Source organism: Harpia harpyja, chromosome 10, assembly GCF_026419915.1.
Source record: "Harpia harpyja isolate bHarHar1 chromosome 10, bHarHar1 primary haplotype, whole genome shotgun sequence".
NCBI lineage: Eukaryota > Metazoa > Chordata > Aves > Accipitriformes > Accipitridae > Harpia > Harpia harpyja.
This window is the reverse complement of record NC_068949.1, coordinates 31,583,569-31,598,867: the sequence shown is the minus strand read 5'-3', so window position 1 is coordinate 31,598,867 and position 15,299 is coordinate 31,583,569. Positions and strand designations below refer to the sequence as shown.

The 15,299-nt window shown below is 69.3% G+C and overlaps 2 protein-coding genes across 3 annotated transcripts; one reads left to right on the top strand and one right to left on the bottom strand.

Moving 5' to 3' along the window:
• The first annotated feature begins 146 nt into the window (after positions 1-146).
• LZTS2 (leucine zipper tumor suppressor 2) lies at positions 147-7,012 on the top strand. Its single transcript, XM_052799294.1, has 6 exons — positions 147-196; positions 1,945-2,013; positions 3,127-3,594; positions 3,960-4,475; positions 5,002-5,271; positions 5,367-7,012. The coding sequence occupies exons 3-6, from the start codon at positions 3,166-3,168 to the stop codon at positions 6,045-6,047; spliced, it is 1,896 nt and encodes a 631-aa protein (XP_052655254.1). The 5' UTR covers positions 147-196; positions 1,945-2,013; positions 3,127-3,165; the 3' UTR covers positions 6,048-7,012.
• PDZD7 (PDZ domain containing 7) lies at positions 6,879-15,061 on the bottom strand. Of its 2 annotated transcripts, XM_052799292.1 has the most exons (17): positions 14,971-15,061; positions 13,909-14,316; positions 13,585-13,725; positions 13,002-13,176; positions 12,487-12,663; positions 12,122-12,269; positions 11,833-11,893; positions 10,964-11,389; positions 10,270-10,473; positions 10,037-10,078; positions 9,679-9,836; positions 9,397-9,488; positions 9,172-9,263; positions 9,004-9,075; positions 7,992-8,486; positions 7,546-7,646; positions 6,879-7,393 (listed from the first exon to the last, which is right to left on the bottom strand). In XM_052799292.1, the coding sequence occupies exons 2-17, from the start codon at positions 14,099-14,101 to the stop codon at positions 7,244-7,246; spliced, it is 2,727 nt and encodes a 908-aa protein (XP_052655252.1). In that variant the 5' UTR covers positions 14,102-14,316; positions 14,971-15,061; the 3' UTR covers positions 6,879-7,243. The 2 variants fall into 2 exon arrangements, with proteins under 2 accessions (XP_052655252.1, XP_052655253.1); XM_052799293.1 differs by lacking the exon at positions 10,037-10,078.
• Between the last annotated feature and the right edge of the window lie 238 nt (positions 15,062-15,299).

Here is a 15,299-nt window from a genome sequence, read left to right as displayed (position 1 = left end):
GGGCGAGGGTGACCCACGCGGGGGCTCCCGTCCCACGCACCCCACGCCCCCCCCCCCATCCCGCGGGGGGGCGTGGCCTCGCCAAACGGGGGGCGTGGTCTGGCGGGCAGCGGGGCGGGGGCGCGGGGGGCGTGGCCTGGCGCGGGGCGGGGCGGCGGGGCGCGGCGCAGCGCGGGAGGGCGGCAGCGGGGCCGCGGTGAGTGCGGGGGCCGGGGCCGGGGGCGCCCGGGGGTCCCGCCGGGCCGGGGGGAGCCGTGGGGCGGCCGAGGCGCGGGAGGCCCGGGAGACGCGTCGGGAGGGGGTTTGGGGGCGCTTCGGGGGAGCTGCCGGCGCTTGGGGTGTTGGGGGGGGCCGGGCCCCTGGGGGCCGCTTGGCGGGGGGGGGGGGTCCGGGGCTCTCTGGGGGGCGGCGGCGGCCCTGGGGCACCGTGGGGTGCTTTGTGGATGTTTCAGGGGCACTTTGGGGGTGTCCTGGGGACGCAGAGGCCCAGGGGCTCTGTGGGGCATTTTGGGGGGTTGCGGGGTACTTTGGGGGTGCTTTAGGGGAGCTGTGGGGCAGTGCGGGCCCCAGGGCGCCGTGGGGCACTTTGGTGGTGTTTTGGAGCACTTTGGGGGTGCTTTAGGGGCACTCTGGGGGAGCTGTGGGGCAGCAGAGGCCCAGGGGCTCTGTGGGATACTCTGGGGGTGTTTGAGGGGCATTTTGGGGCAGCAGAAGCCTAGGGGCTCTGCGAGGCACTTTGGGGGTGTCGTGGGGCACTTTGGGGTATTGTGGGGCAGTACAGGCCCCGGGGCTCCGTAGGGCGCTTTGGGGGTGTCATGGGGAATTTTGGGGGTGTTTTAGGGCACTTTGGGGGAACTGTGAGGCAGTGGGGATCCAGGGGTGCCACGGGGCACTTAGGGGTGCCATGGGGTTGGGCAGGGTGGAAGCACCGTGGGGCAGGCTGGGCGCTGGGGGGCTCAGTGGGGCAGCATGGGGTGGGAGGGAGGGCAAGGGGGGCAGCACCAACCAGGGAGCCTCGGGATGTGGGGGAGTGGTGGGAGGGCACAGTTAAGCATGGGGGGGTGCCCACCCCACACGTGCCGGGTGCGTGGGGAGGAATGAGGGGCTGCTTCCTCCTGCCCTGGGGGGGCCCTGAGGTGCCATCAAGGCATGGGAGCCCCTGGGGGCCCAAAACACCCAGCAGCTCAGGGTGGGGGTCCGGCCGAGCAGGAGCCGAGTCTTCCCTTGCCGTTTCGGGGTCGGAACGGTGGGATCCGGCTTCGCTGCGCTCCGGCCGGAGCGGCTGGCGGTGACGCCACCCCAGTTGCTGACTGGTTTTACTGGGTGGCTAGAAGGAGGTTTCGCAGGGCGCTGGCGCCCGGCCGGGCTGGCCACCCCCTCCTCAGGCACTTGCCTCCCTCGGGCAGCGGTGGGACCCTCTCGGCAGGCCGTGGGGGCTTGCGGGAGGGAGAAGATGGAGTCCCTTCCCACCGCCTCCCAGCCCGGCCGCTGAGCGCGGGGCCCCGGTGGTGGCCCCTCCGTGGCTGTGCGGAGACCCAGCTGTCCCCACGGGCAACCCCCTAACCTGCACGTCCCAGGGGAGTTTTGCTGGGGTGGGGTGCTGTGCCTCGGCTGGCTGCGGTTAAGGGGCCCCGAGATGTGCCGTTGGGGGTCCTGTGTCCCTGTCTGGTCCCCGATCCCTCCTCCTGCTCTTGCAGCAGCGGCAGGTCCCCACGGGGGCCCGTTGTCCCCACCACCCCTCCCGGGGGGCCACGTTCCTCCCTGGGCGCTGGGAGCAGCATACCCACCGCCGGGCTCCCCTGCCACCCTCTGTGCCGTGCTGGCACCGCCTGTCCTGGCCCTGCCGGTTGGGGGGCTTGGGCAGGGGGGTGTGGGGGGGGGGCATGGGGACTCCCGCTGCCGTTTGGGGCCCTGACCTCCTCCTCTTTTTCCTTCACGCTTCAGGGGCCGGCGGAGCCGTGTTCGTGGTGCAGGGGCCCGAGTGGACCGGACGAATGGGCAGCGGCTGGCGAGGTGAGCGGAGTCGGGTGGAGGAGGGTTGTGGGGGGAGTGGTGTGTCACCCACCTTCCCACTCAGGGGTGTCACAGGCACGGTGTGAGATCATGGTGCCCGGGGACGGCACGTGATGGCAGGGGTGATGGTGGCGGGGGGGCTGGCTCGCTGGCATCTCTCCCTTGCTCACCCCCCCGCCCCCGGCTGCTGGCAGGCGGATTGATTTCAGGTGACAGCTCGGCGGGCAAGACCATGCGGGCAGTGGCCCCCCCCCCGCCTGCGCCCCGTGCCAGCCGCAGCCATGTGCGAGATGCGATGAGGCAGCGGGGGACGGATCCAGCCCGTCGGCTGGCTCCTGTCACGCGGGCGTATGGCATGGGTTGGGGCAGGGGGGGGCCGCAGCAGGGCACTGGCAGAGCCCCCCCCAGCTGGAGGGGGGGGTGCAGGGTGGGAACAAGGGGCACCCGTGTGTTGGGGCTGGGAAAGAGCCTGGTGCCCGCATACTGGACCACCTGCCTGCCTGGCAGCTGCCCCCTTGGTGGCTGTCTCCAGGGGTACCCTGCGCCCCACTGTGGATGCTTGGGGGTGGGGGGCACCCTCTGTGGGGTCGCTGCAGAGAGGTGGGGGCTCTGGGGCAGTGGAAGTGGCTGTCCCCAGTGTGTGGGGCTGCCCCCCACTCTCTGTGGGGGCTGTGCTGGCGGGCGCCGTGGGGCAGGCAGGCAGGCTGCCCAGGAGCCAGCTTTCCGCGGGCCTCTCGGGATTCGCCTCCAGCCCTGGCACGCTTCCCATGGCGGGGTCACGCCAGGGCACGGCGGGGGGTAGGACCTCATCACTGCTGCCCCACGGTGCCACCAGCACCCCACAGCACCTGGCAGCCCCAGGCTGCACCACCGGGGTGCTGAGCCCAGCTGGGGGGGGTGCTGGTGCCGCTGCCCCGGGTAATCCCAGTTTTATTCTGGTTCATTTGGCATCTCCTTCTGCCTGCTTCCCTGTGGGCTGCCCCACACCCATGAGACTGGGGATGGTGGCCAGGGGTCTGGGGGTGCCCCCGTGCCCACCTGGGGATGCTGGCAGCCCATGGGGCATGGCCAGCGGTGCCCATGGTTCTGATGCCCAGTCTCCCTTGCCCGCAGGCTACCCGCGTGCCCCTGCCTGCCGGGGGCCCCCCCGCCATGGCCATCGTGCAGACGCTGCCGGTGCCCCTCGAGGCCGCTGCTGAAGGGGCTGCGCAGCTCCGTGCTGCTGCCCGCTCGCCCCTCACCACCATGGGCAGCGTTGGCAGCCTCCTGCCCAGCCGGCCCCGCCATGACCGTGCCAGCCAGCCCTGTGACGGGGAACCCCCCACCGCCTCCTTCCGCAAGCAGGAGGGGCTGCTCCGGGCCACCCCCAGGGACCCCCCATCTCCCGAGGAGCCCTGCACAGCCATGCCCGGCGTCACCCATGCCTATTCCAACGGGGGCTTCTGCGGTGACTGGCTCGACGGCCCCTCTCCCGCCAGCCTCTGCAGCGACTCGGATGAGCCCCGTGATGAACCAGCCCCCAGTGATCACCTCCGGGGGCCGCCCCCCAAGCTTGTCCCCGTCTCCGGCAAGCTGGAGGAGGTGAGGGGGGGCGGCAGCTGGCTGGGTGGGTGCTGGGGTCTTGGCTTTGCTCCTCGCGCCACGCTGGGGTTGTTGGCTTGGGCATGTGAACTGGGGCCACGTGGCCACATTTTTGGTGTCCCTGGGGAGGTGGCCACCTTCATGCCCTTGGTGTCCCCTCCTTTGTGCCAGGGGTGTGTGTGGGAGCCCACCTGGGCACCCCACGGAGGGGAGATGGAGTGGGCAGTGACCAGCCCCTGTCTTCTTTGGGGTGCAAATGTGTTGGGGCTGGGGACACTCCCCCATCACCACCCCAGGCAGCCCCTTGGGAGGGTGATGGGTCCCCCCCAGCCCAGCCCCTCCTCTCTCCCCTCTTCCCCTGGCAGAACGTGGAGAAGACCCTGATCCGCCCCATGGCCTTCAAGCCGGTGGTGCCCAAGCTCCGGAGCACGCAGCCGGGCACGCGCCCAGGGCTCTCGGAGAGCCAGGTGAGCCTCACCCACTTGCTGGGTGCCGAGAAGCCCGGCTCCCTGAGCTGCCGTGCCAGCACCCTCTCGGACTCGGGGCGCAACTCCCTCTCCAGCCTGCCCACCTACAGCACGGGCTGCAGCCAGCACCCCGAGGCAAGCGCCCTGCCGGCCACCCCCCACGGTCCCCCGGAGCCTCCGGGGGGCTGCCGCCCCTCCAACTCGGACAGCGGGCGCTCATCCTCCAGCAAGAGCACAGGTTCTCTGAGTGGCCGGGGCCGGCCCTCCTCAGAGAGCGGCTCCTGTGGGCGCTCGCCCCTGCCCGGTGAGGAGGCCATGCTGGTGCGGGAGCTGGAGGACAAGCTGCGGGAGAGGGAGGCCGAGCTGCGGCTCCTGCGCGACAGCCTGGACGAGAACGAGGTGGCCATCTGCCAGGTACGCCCCTGGTGTCCCCCTGTCCTGTCCCGGTCCCCCTCCCCGGGGCACCTCGTGTGGACATCCCCCCTGGTTGAGGGGCAGAGACCCCCTTTGGGGACCCTCTACAGACCCTTGTACAGGGATGCTTTTTTCTGTGGGTCTGGGAATGGGGTTTTCCCCTCTGGTGGGTGGTCCTATGTAGTCGCTGGGGGAGCCTTGTGTGGCCCAGGGGGCCAGTTGTAGATGGGGTGCCTCATCTTGGGGTGCCCTTTTTTGAATGTGCCTGGGACCTGCGTCTTCTCCCTGCTGGTGGTGGGGCTGGGCGTGCTGACATGGGGGGCACAGCATGCAGAGGGATGGGGGGGCAGAAGGAGGGGGGCATCACCACATCGCACCCTTTCTGGACCCCTCCCCCATTTGGGGGGGATGCGCCGCTCCCCTCCCTGTGGGCAAGGGGTGCCCATCCTGGGGAGGACAGCAGAAGTGGGGGGGTGCCGTGCCACCCCCCCCAGCGTGTGTGCGAGCCTGTGTGCCCCCCACCCAGGTGTACGAGGAGAAGCAGCGGCGCTGTGAGCAGGAGCTGGAGGGGCTGCGGCAGCGCTGTGCGGCCCAGGCGCGGCAGGCGGCCCAGGCAGCGCAGCGGGGGCAGCAGGTCCTGCAGCTCCAGGTGCTGCAGCTGCAGCAGGAGAAGAAGCAGCTGCAGGAGGACTTGGCCCAGCTGCTGCAGGAGCGGGAGCTGCTGGAGCGTCGCTGCGCCTCCTTCCAGCGTGAGCGCACCGAGCTGGCACCCCGGCTGGAGGAGACCAAGTGGGAGGTGAGTTGCCCCGCGGCGCTGGGCGAGTCAGGGGGTGCGGGCTCCGGCTGGTAGGGGGGTTCCCGGCCGGTGCCTGAGCCCCGTCGTCCCCGTAGGTGTGCCAGAAGTCGGGGGAGATCTCGCTGCTGAAGCAGCAGCTGAAGGAGGCGCAGGCGGAGCTGGCGCAGCGGGGAGCCGAGCTGCTGGGGCTGCGGGCTCAGCTGCGGGAGGCGCGGGCGCAGCTGCAGGCGGGCGAGCGGCGGGCGCAGGGGCTGCAGGAGGCCGCCCGCCTGAAGGCGCTGGAGCTGGAGGTCTGCGCCAACGAACTGCAGCGCCGCAAGAGCGAGGCTGACCTCTTCCGCGCCAAAGCCGGACGGCTCGAGCAGGAGCTGGCGGGGCTGCGGGAAGCCACCCGTGGGCGATGCCCCCCACCCGGCGAGGGGTGCCCCCCACCCGGCGAGGGATGTCCCCAATCTGGCGAGGAGCCCCGGGGCGGCGCGGGGCTGCGGCGGCAGCTGGAGCGGCTGCGGGCGGAGGTGGCCCTGGAGCGGCAGCGGGGGCAGGAGCAGCGGGACGCCTTCGAGCAGGAGCGTGGCACGTGGCAGGGCGAGAAGGAGCGGGTCATCCGCTACCAGAAGCAGCTGCAATACAGCTACATCCAGATGTACCGCCGCAACCGGCGGCTCGAGCAGCGGCTCCAGCATCTCCGGCTCCAGGGGGAGGACTCCCCGCCCGACCCCTGTGACCCCCCCGGCCCTGACCCACCCTTCGAGGAGATCACGGCCACAGAGATCTGAGATGCTGCCTGCCCTTACCCCATGCTCGGAGGGCAGGAGGGGCCTCCAGCCCCTGGGATTTTGGGAGCTGTGGGGCTCCAGGGGATCCCTGCTCTCCCCCTGGCTCTGCAGAGACCGCTGGCACTGGGAGGGGGCAGAAGGGACCGCAGGCGCTGCCCCCTCCCCAGCATGGAGGTGTTGGGGCAAGGGTGCACCAGCGCCCACAGCAGCAGGGAGTTGCCTGTGAGATGTGGGGCAAGGTGGGGGCCGAGTCCCAGCCTCGGGGCCGCCCGGAGCTGGTTCCTGCTGATCCTCTTAGTGCCCCGGAGGATTAGTGGCACTGGCTTCAGCCAGGGTCACCTTGGGCAGGCAGAGGGCTGGCTTGTCCCCTCCCTCTCATCCCTGCTGGCACCGTCACCCGGCCGCTTCCAGAGGGGATGGTGTGTGCCCTGCCCATGCTGGCCTCCCTCCCCCTGCTCCCCATGTGTTTGTCAGGGGATTTGTTTCTGTGCCATTTTAAATAAGTCTATTTTTATAGGACCTACCAAAACATATCACCCTCTCCCAGCTCACACCCTGCCTGTCTGTGCCCCCCTCACCTCTGCCACGGGGCAGCTTGCCCTCAGTGCCTTTCCCATGCCCTTGCCCCCAGCATCCCTCTGTTTCCCTCCCCCAAAACAAAGCCTGGCCCATGCCCCTGTGATGCCCAGTCTGCCAGGGGAGAGGGGCACGGTGCTGGGGGTGCCAGCTGGGGACACCCTGGGGACACCCCTGGGGTGGGCAGAGGTGGGGGGGACCCAGCTGGGCACCCAGGGACGTAAAACCAAAGGAAAAGCTTGGCCGTGCCCAGCGCTGGCTTGGTCGCCCCCAGGTCCAGGGGGGGATTTTTGTACTTTATTTTGGTCGTGTCCTGTTCCCAGAGCCCGGCTTGCCCGTGTACTGCCTGGAAACGCTGATTAAAAACAAGCCCCTGGCTGTGGTTTTTTCAGGGCTGTGTCTGTGTGTCCGGAGCAGGGTCAGGGGCCACCTGTCCTCCTCCTGCATTGCCAGTGGTGCCTCCCCTCGGGTCCTGCTGTAGGCAGCTCCTCCATGCCCATGGGGTGGGTCCGGCTCTCACACCGTGTGGCTGTGCTGAGACTGGCCACAGCTCAGTGCAGGAATGAGCCATCCAGCTCCTCAGGAGCACAGGATGGGTCCTCGAAGGGGGGGGTGCAGCATCACTCCAGGGGGGCTCCAGGCACCCGCACCACCAGCTCCATGGGCTCCTTGGCTTTGTTGCGGTAGGCTTGGCGGATGATGTCCACAGCCCTCTGGTGGGTGACGTTTTGCAGGCTCTCCCCGTCCACTGACACCAGCTCCTGCCCAGCCTGGCCCCCGTGAGGGAAGGCAGTGGGGTGAAGTGCAACTGCTTTGGGGTGCCGGAGGACTGCCAGCACCCAGTGGCACCATGGGATGGGGGGGTCTGGATGCCTGCCCAGCGCCTGGGGTGTGCTGGGTCCCCCCCATGGTCCCCCCATACCTTGAGGATGCCACTGAGGAAGGCGGCTCCCCCAGGGAAGATCTTCTCGATCTTCACCACCGGCTGCGCCCTTGACTCGATGCCACCGGAGATGCTGATCCCTGCAAGGGAACCGGGAGACCCTCGCATCCAGGCAGGCTGGGACCCCCACCCGCTCTCAGGCATGGCACCCCCTCCCCTGGACAGCTGTGCCTCTGTCCTTCCTGCCCTGTTTTGGTAGGTCCTACACAGATGAGGGACGAGGGGCTGGGGCAGGGGCAGCTCCTCTTCTCCCCTTCCAGTTTTGGAGGACTGCTCAGGGTTTTGCCCCCTGCCCCCTAAATGGGGTGCCCCTTGCCAATGGAGTGCCACCCATACCAGTGATGCTGGTGCCAGGAGGAGGGTCCCCAGCCGGTCCCCAGCCCGTCCCCACTCCACCCCTGGGGTCTCACCCATGTGCCACCCACCCAGCGAGTGCTTCAGCTTGGAGAGGGTGACAGTGAGCAGCCGATACTCCTCCTCCTCCTCTTCCTCCCTGCCAGCATCCCTAGGGCCATTGGTGGCTGCCCCAGCCCCTGCCTCACCCCCTGGCCCCCCAAAGAGAGGTGCAAGGGGGGGCCGTGCCCGCCGGGTCTTCCCCACCACCTCGGCCTCTCTGTCGGGCACCGTCCCAGGGGGATCCTTGCGACAGGTTGGCCAGGGGCTGTGCGAGTGCCCGTGCCCCTCGCCCGGGGGGGGCTCTGCCAGCAGCCAGTTGGGGGGCCGGGGGCTGGCGGCGGACAGGGGCTGGCTGGCGCAGGCGTAGGCATCCACTGGCACGTCGGGGAGCGGGGTGTAGGTGCGGGGGTGAAGCCGGCGGGGGCTGGGGGAGGCCCGCGGCCGGGCCGGGCTCGCCTGCAGCCCCCCAGCTTCCTCCGGCTCTGCGGTCCCCACTGGCTTCAGCAGGAACCCACCCCGATAGTCTGTAACGAGAGGGGCTCAGGGATCCCCCTTGGATCCCACAGTCCCACTCCCTGGGACCCCTGCCACCCAGGGATCCCACGGGACCCCACAGCCCCAATCCCTGGGACCCCTGCCACCCAGGCATCCCCTGGGGACCCCAAAGCCCCAGGACCTCTGCTACCTAGACACCCCTTCGGCACCAAGGGCCCCAGATCTTCCTCCTCCAGGGACCTTCAGACACCCCAGCTCCCCTCCCCAGGACCTGACACCCAGGGACCCCCAGGCACCCCAGCTTTCTCCACGGACTCCAGGTCCTCCCCAGGACCCCCAGACACCCAGGATTCCCAGATCCTGCTACTCCAGGGACTCCCAGCACCCAGGGACAGCAGATGCCCTCTCCCCTGGGACGCCCTGCACCCAGGCATCCCAGCTCCCTTCCTCCTCCCCCACATTGCCCCCGTACCCACTCCACCCTGCACCCCCCCCCCACCGTGGGGCAGCCCGGCGGCCAGGCAGACCCCGTGGAGTGGCACTCACCAGGCACTGGTGTGATGAGGTGTCTCTTGGGGGGGATGTCGTGGTGGGCCGGGCGGAGGGCAGGTGAGCGCACTGCAGTCAGGGAGAACCACCGGTCACCCCTCAAGTTGTACCCACCCCTGCCCGCTGCCCCCCACCGGCCAAGGTCCCCAGGGGGCCAGGCTCTACCTGAGCGGCTCTTCAGGGCATCGAAGGCTTCCAGCTCCAGGGGCATCACCATGCTGTCAAACCGGCCCAGGTCCGTGGGGGCCACCACGCTCCTGCCGGGGCAGAGAGAGGACAGGTTGTGGCAGTCTCTGGGATGGAGTGTGATCAGGGCTGAAGAGAGCACGTGAGGCTCTGGGTCCATCCCACCCAGCTGGGCAGTATCGAGGTACCCCCAGCACCACCCACCTCACATCCCGCAACAGCAGGACCTTCTCAGGCCGGTCCAGGATGGCCAGCAGCGGCCGCACCAAATCCTCCACGCTGCCCTCGTGCAGGTACTGTGGGCGCAGGAGGGGCGTCAGCGGACGGGTGCCCCCCACCCCCCGCCCCGTGCCTCAGTTTACCTCCCAGAGCTTAACGTGGGCACGTAGCGCTGATGGCAGTGCCCAGCAGGATGCAGGAGCTGCCCGGGGATGAGCCCGGGGGTGCCGGCACCACCCTGCCCACGCCCTGCCTGCAGTGCCTTACCCGGGAGCAGTGTCGGAGCACGGCCGTCACCTCATCGGGGCTGAGCAGGCGTGCGGCCGTGTCCTGGATGTGCGGGAGCCGGGCCTCGGGGTCACTGCCGTTGGGCTGCAGGGCGGCGATGCCCGTAGGGCCCAGGATGCTGGCACGGCGGCTTTTCTCTGGGGGGGCACAGCAAGGAGGGGTGGCCAGCAGGGCAAGGGCTGCCCTGGGCATCCCACAAAAACCCCCATGCCCCCCCCACCCCAACAGATCACTCCATGCCAGAGCTGGACAGACACATGCAGCGCGGAGCCAGGCGCATGCAGAGCCTGCCCTGCGGCACCAACCCCCCTGCCGGGCACACGGGCACCCCCGTTACCCCGCTTCAGGCTCCGGATGACAAACTTCTGCACAGCGCCTACTGCAAGGTAGATGGAGAGGTGTGAGCGCTTGGGGGAGGCCAGCGGCATTGCTGCCCATTGCCAAAATTTCATGCCTGGGGACCCCCACCCCATGCCCCCCTCCATGCCAGGGATGCCACAACGGGTGCCCACAGAAGGGGAGACCACTCCCAGGTTGGGTCCCTCTCTGCCCTGTCCCCCACCCCGGTACCTCTGTCCCCATCGGGGCGCCCAGGGGACTTGGCGCGTGCCCGGCGGTCAGAGGCGGGGAGCTCCTGGCTGGGGGGGGCCCAGCTCTGGCTGGTGGCACGGCCCCCCTTGAAGAAGAGGTTGACGAGGGTCTTGGAGCGGTGCAGCCCCGGGGGGCCCCCCCGTGTCCCTTGTCCCTCTGGCTTCTCCTTCTTCCGCTTCTCCTCTGGAGACAGAGGGGGGGGTTGGAGTGGAGAGGCCAGGGGATGTCACCCCAGATGGTGTTTGGGGGCAGGGAACTTGGTGGGGGGGGTTGGAGGGGCTACTGGGGGGCACTGCCTGGAAGAGAGTCCTGCTGTCGGGTGCAGCAGGTCTCCAGGTGCCATAGGGCTGGGCTCTGGGGTGCCCAGCAAGCCCCAGGGACAGGCCTGGGGCTACACAGGGCTATAGGATGCCCAGGGCTGGTGGCCAGGAGTCCCTATGGGCTGGGGACTATAGGGTGCCAGGGTAGGGACCAGGGACTCAGCTATAGGATGTCCAGGAGCAGGGGGCCAGGTATCCATGTGGGTCAGGGGCTATAGGATGCTCGAGCAGCGGGCAGGCTCCACGTGGGGCCGGGGCTTAGCTGTGGGACTCCCAGGGCTGGGGGTGCAGGGTTGGAAGGGGACCCCAGCCAGGGGCGAGTCCCACACATGGGCCATGCCCTTGGTGCCTACCGGCGACAGTGAGGTCACTCTGGGAGCGCGTGATGGGCTGCCGGGGCCGGCTCAGCGCCAGCAGCAGCGCCGTCTTGGGTGAGTGGGCGAAGGTCCGGCGCGGGTGGGTGCCGGGGGGCTCGCGGGCGCCCTGGCCCCGGATGGCCGTGTCCCGCAGCAGCTCAGGGGGCCGCACCGTGCGACGTGTCTCTGGCAGCCCCTCGGCGGCCGGCTCAGTCTGCATGGCCCGCTCGGCACGCTCCCGTGCCCAGCTCCGCCGTGGCCCGTCCTCCGTGGAGATGGCTACGTCCACAGTGCGGGCAGGGGGTCCCGAGGCGGCTGTCCCCACCCCGTTCACCACTCCCGGTGCCGGCCCCGACGAGTAGGAGGAGATGGAGGAGCTGGTCTCCGAGGCCTGAGACAGCTGCTGCAGCTGCCCGTTGGTCACTGCAAAGGCACAGTGGGGACATGGGGTGACACACTGTGGGGCATCTGTGGGGACATGTGGGGACCCGTAGGGCCATAGGGACTGCAGGGCTGCTGGCCGTCACATGGGGAGCTCTGCGTGCCTTATAAGGGACATGTGCGGTCCCACAGAGTCGTGGGGACCAGCGGGCTGCTGGCCATTGCATAGGGATCTTCATATCCCCTCCAAGGATGGGGACATGTCCAAGGACTGGGGACAGGTAGGACCCTGCAAGCCCATGAGGACTGTGGGGATGCTAACCATGGCACAGGGAGCTCCATGCCCTCTCCAAGGCCATGGGACTCCCATGGCATGTGGACCTTCTCCCTCCCCACGGTGGCCAAATGCTGCTTGCATGGGGGTCCCAGCCCCGCCACGCCCCAGTCCAGTGTCCCTGCCAGTACCCGCGCAGCACTGCCCTTACAGCGACTGAGCCAGCAGTACTCGGCCACCATCTCCTTGTAGGCAGGGAACCGTCCTGTCTCCTAGGCACAGGGGGAGAGGACGAGGGGGTCAGCACACGCCGGGCGAACCCGATCCAGTGCCAGCCATGAATAATGCATCCCCCCTCCCCTCCCCACCCGCCTGAAACCCAACCAGCCACCAGCCGCACCAGCCCCGTGGGCTCCCAGCCAAGCTGGGGCAGCGCCAGCATGGGGACATGCTGACCACCCCCCCTCGCCCAGGGGTCCCGCAGGGCCGCGTGTGGGTACCTTGATGGTTAGCATGATGTGAGTCTGCCCCTTGAGCACCTCCACTGCCTTGCTATGGCTTATGTCTTCAAACTTGACTCCATTGGCTGCAAGGACTTGGTCTCCCACCCGAATGCCGTTCTGCTCCGCCAGCCCCCCGGGGTCCACTCTAGGGCAGCAGGGGAGGGGCGGGATGGGGCCGAGCCCTCCCCGGAGCTCTGCTCCTGCCCCACACCTCCACCCGGGTGGCCTGTGCCCCGGCACCCACAGTGGTGATGCCCAGTCTTATGAGAGGGCTCTGCCAGGGAGGGGATGCCGAGCCCCAGCTTGGGCACGGCGGGCATCGGGGCGCTGCGTCCCCCTCATGCCCCCCAGGGCAGCCGTACTTGGAGACGTAGATGCCGAGGCCGAACTCCCTGCCACCGCGGATGTTGAAGCCCAGGCAGTAGTCATCGGAGGTGGTGTAGAGGTGGACGATGCGCCGCAGCCCGTCCTCAGAGCCGCTCTCAGATGGCGTCGAGCCACTTTTCTCCACCACCAGGCGCCTGTTCACCACATCCACCCTGGAGCACGGGCACAGTGTTGGGGGGGCTCGAGGGTCCGGCTCTCGTCCTCCAGCAGGATGGGGCCCATTGGCATCACCCAGTGGAGGAGAGTGATGGGGATGGGGATGTTGAGGATGGGGCTTGCACACACCCTGCCTGCTCCAGACTTTCCTATCCCATCCTGTGCCCCACCCTGGGCTCTCCCCACCTTTGTCAGAGACCTCCAATACCCCCCCACCCTGGGGGTCCCCTTCTCTGGGATCCTCCCTGTCCCCCAGCATCCCCACTGACCCTCCCCACCATGCCCTCCATGGGGTTGGGCTTTGGGGTGCTGGCGTGGGGGACGCCCTGCTCACCACGCCGTCTTCTCCTTGGAGAACTTGATGCCTGGCACGCGGCCCATCCGCCGGACCACCATGCGGAGGCGGTTGTTGCCGGTGAGGACCTTGACGGCGCTGCTCATGGTGATGTTCTCCAGGCTCACGCTGTTCACCTCTGTGATCTTGTCACCAACACACAGCCCAGCCTGCTCTGCAAGGAGCCCACGGCTCGGCTGAGCACCTGACCTGGCACCGATACCCTTGTTTGGTGTCCCCTCCCTACACCTGTCCCCAGCCTGATCCAAACCCCATGGGAACAGAGGTGGGGATGCCTGGCAATCCCACTGAGGCTGTGGCAGGCATGGGGGGCTTGTCACCTCAGTGTGACTTGGGGATGGAGCTCAGAGCCATCGGCTCGGGGCTTGCCCACTCGTGTCCCCTGCCCTTCTCCCTGGGAAACCTGAAAACCCCACAGCCAGAGGTGGCAGGGAGCGAATGGTGGCTTGCCACCATGAAGGGTGGCATCGTCGCTGTGGCACTGTGTCACTGGGAGCCTCTCAAGAGGGTCTCACTGGCACGTGTCTGTCCCCACTGCTGTCCCTCACCCTGTCCCACTTACCGGCAGCGCTGCCCTCCTCCACTTTGCTGACGAAGATGCCCAGCCCGTGCTCGGAGCCGCCACGGACGCTGAAGCCCAGCTTGCCGTCCACGCTCTTCTCCACCGTGATAGCATTGATGATGTCGCTCTCGTTGCTGCTGGCTGTGGGGACAGGGGATGGGACGTGTCACCCGGGCTGGGTGCGAGCAATGGAGGGGGGCGTCTCCCTTGCTGGGGATGTCCCCAGTCCCAGGACAACTCTCCCTGCCCCCAGACCCAGGGAACCCAGGCGTCCAGGCCCCCCTGGCCACTCAGGTGGGCAGAGGGCTGGGACACCCCACGCACCTTCGATGGGGGTGTTGATGAGGATGACGCGGCCCATGGGGGACGTGGCACGGCTGCCCCGGGTGGCCCCGTTGAGCAGGCGGCTCTGCTTGCTGAGGAGGCAGCGGGGAGCCAGGCTGGCCTCGCTGCTGGAGCTCCGCGACTGGCTGCCCGCCGTCATCCCCGACAGCGTCGCGTCCCAGCCCTGGGCCATGGTGGTGCTGGGCACCCCGGCGTCCCGGCGTCTGGCTCGGGGCTGGCCGCGTCCTCACGGGGCCGGGGCTGCCCGCCGGCCGGGGGGGGACATGGCATAGTCCAGCAGCACATGCCCAGGCTCGGGCACCGCTCCCTCTTAGCAGCGCGATGCCGGGGCCGGCTGGCGTGGGTGCTTGGTGCTGGCACGACGGGTCCCAGGCGCAGCAGCACAGCCTGGGGGGACGAGGAGCTTCGTGACCCCCTCTCCAGCCCTGTCCCCTCCCATCCTACGGAGCCCTGGGGTCCAAACTAGGTGGTGCAGGGCTCCTGGGTACCACTATGGGGGCAGTGGGCACAGGCTGCCCTGCCCCGGGGCAAGGATGCTGGGGTGCAAAGGGGCTTTGCCTGGCAGCGTAAATCCGGAGTAGGGGGTGCAAAGGGGCTTTGCCTGGCAGCGTAAATCCGGAGTAAGGGGTGCAAAGGGGCTCCTCCTCCCTAGGGAGGGAGGCTTTGCAGCAGGAGGGGGGGAGAGCCCCTCCCCATCCTCCCCGGACCCCCTCCGGATTTACACCGCAGAGAGCTGCCGTGGGGCAGGGGACGGGCCCGCTGCCCCCCGGGGCAGTTCCCGCGGGGATTTTCCAGGCGTGGGTGAAACGCCACCACGGGGCCCCCCCCGCTTCGTCCCCTGCTCGCCCCAGCCTGACCTCAATAAATAAGTGATGGCCCCGGCCAGGGGGGACACGCCGGTGTCCCCACCGCCTGCCAGCCCCCCACGGCGCCCCCCCGCTGCCCCCCCCAACATCACCCGGCGGTGCCCCCTGCCCGAAGGGGCGCTGGGGACCCCCCTACCACCCTCCCTCCCTCCCCCCCGCCCCGTGCCCTCCTCACCTGTCCCCATGGTGCCACCTGCGAAAGAGACACCCGGCAGCGCGGGGGGGGATGGAGAGGCCGGGGGGGGGGCGGGCAGCACCGCCTCCCGCCCCCCCGCCCGCGGGGATTGGCTGCCCCTGCGGGACCGGCGCGGCCATCGGGCGTGGGAGCTGTCAATCACGAGCGGCCAGGGCTGGCCTTGCAGCTGGGGGGGGGGAGCCCTGTGGGTGTGTGTGTGGGGGGTGTGTGTGTTTGTCCCACGGGCACGGCGCGGTGGGGCTTGGGGGGGCGCGTCCCCCCGCGGTGCTGCGTGGGGCGAGGGGTGTGGCGCCCCCCCCCCAGCCATC

Excerpts from the sequence above, each read along its gene's own strand:
- LZTS2 (XM_052799294.1), top strand. The coding sequence starts at position 3,166 with ATGGCCATCGTGCAGACGCTGCCGGTGCCCCTCGAGGCCGCTGCTGAA. Across the intron at positions 3,595-3,959 it reads TCTCCGGCAAGCTGGAGGAG|AACGTGGAGAAGACCCTGAT; the intron begins GTGAGGGGGGGC and ends TTCCCCTGGCAG. Across the intron at positions 5,272-5,366 it reads TGGAGGAGACCAAGTGGGAG|GTGTGCCAGAAGTCGGGGGA; the intron begins GTGAGTTGCCCC and ends TCGTCCCCGTAG.
- PDZD7 (XM_052799292.1), bottom strand. The coding sequence starts at position 14,101 with ATGGCCCAGGGCTGGGACGCGACGCTGTCGGGGATGACGGCGGGCAGC. Across the intron at positions 12,664-13,001 it reads TCCAAGGAGAAGACGGCGTG|GGTGGATGTGGTGAACAGGC; the intron begins GTGAGCAGGGCG and ends CCCGTGCTCCAG. Across the intron at positions 12,270-12,486 it reads CTCGGCATCTACGTCTCCAA|AGTGGACCCCGGGGGGCTGG; the intron begins GTACGGCTGCCC and ends CTGCTGCCCTAG.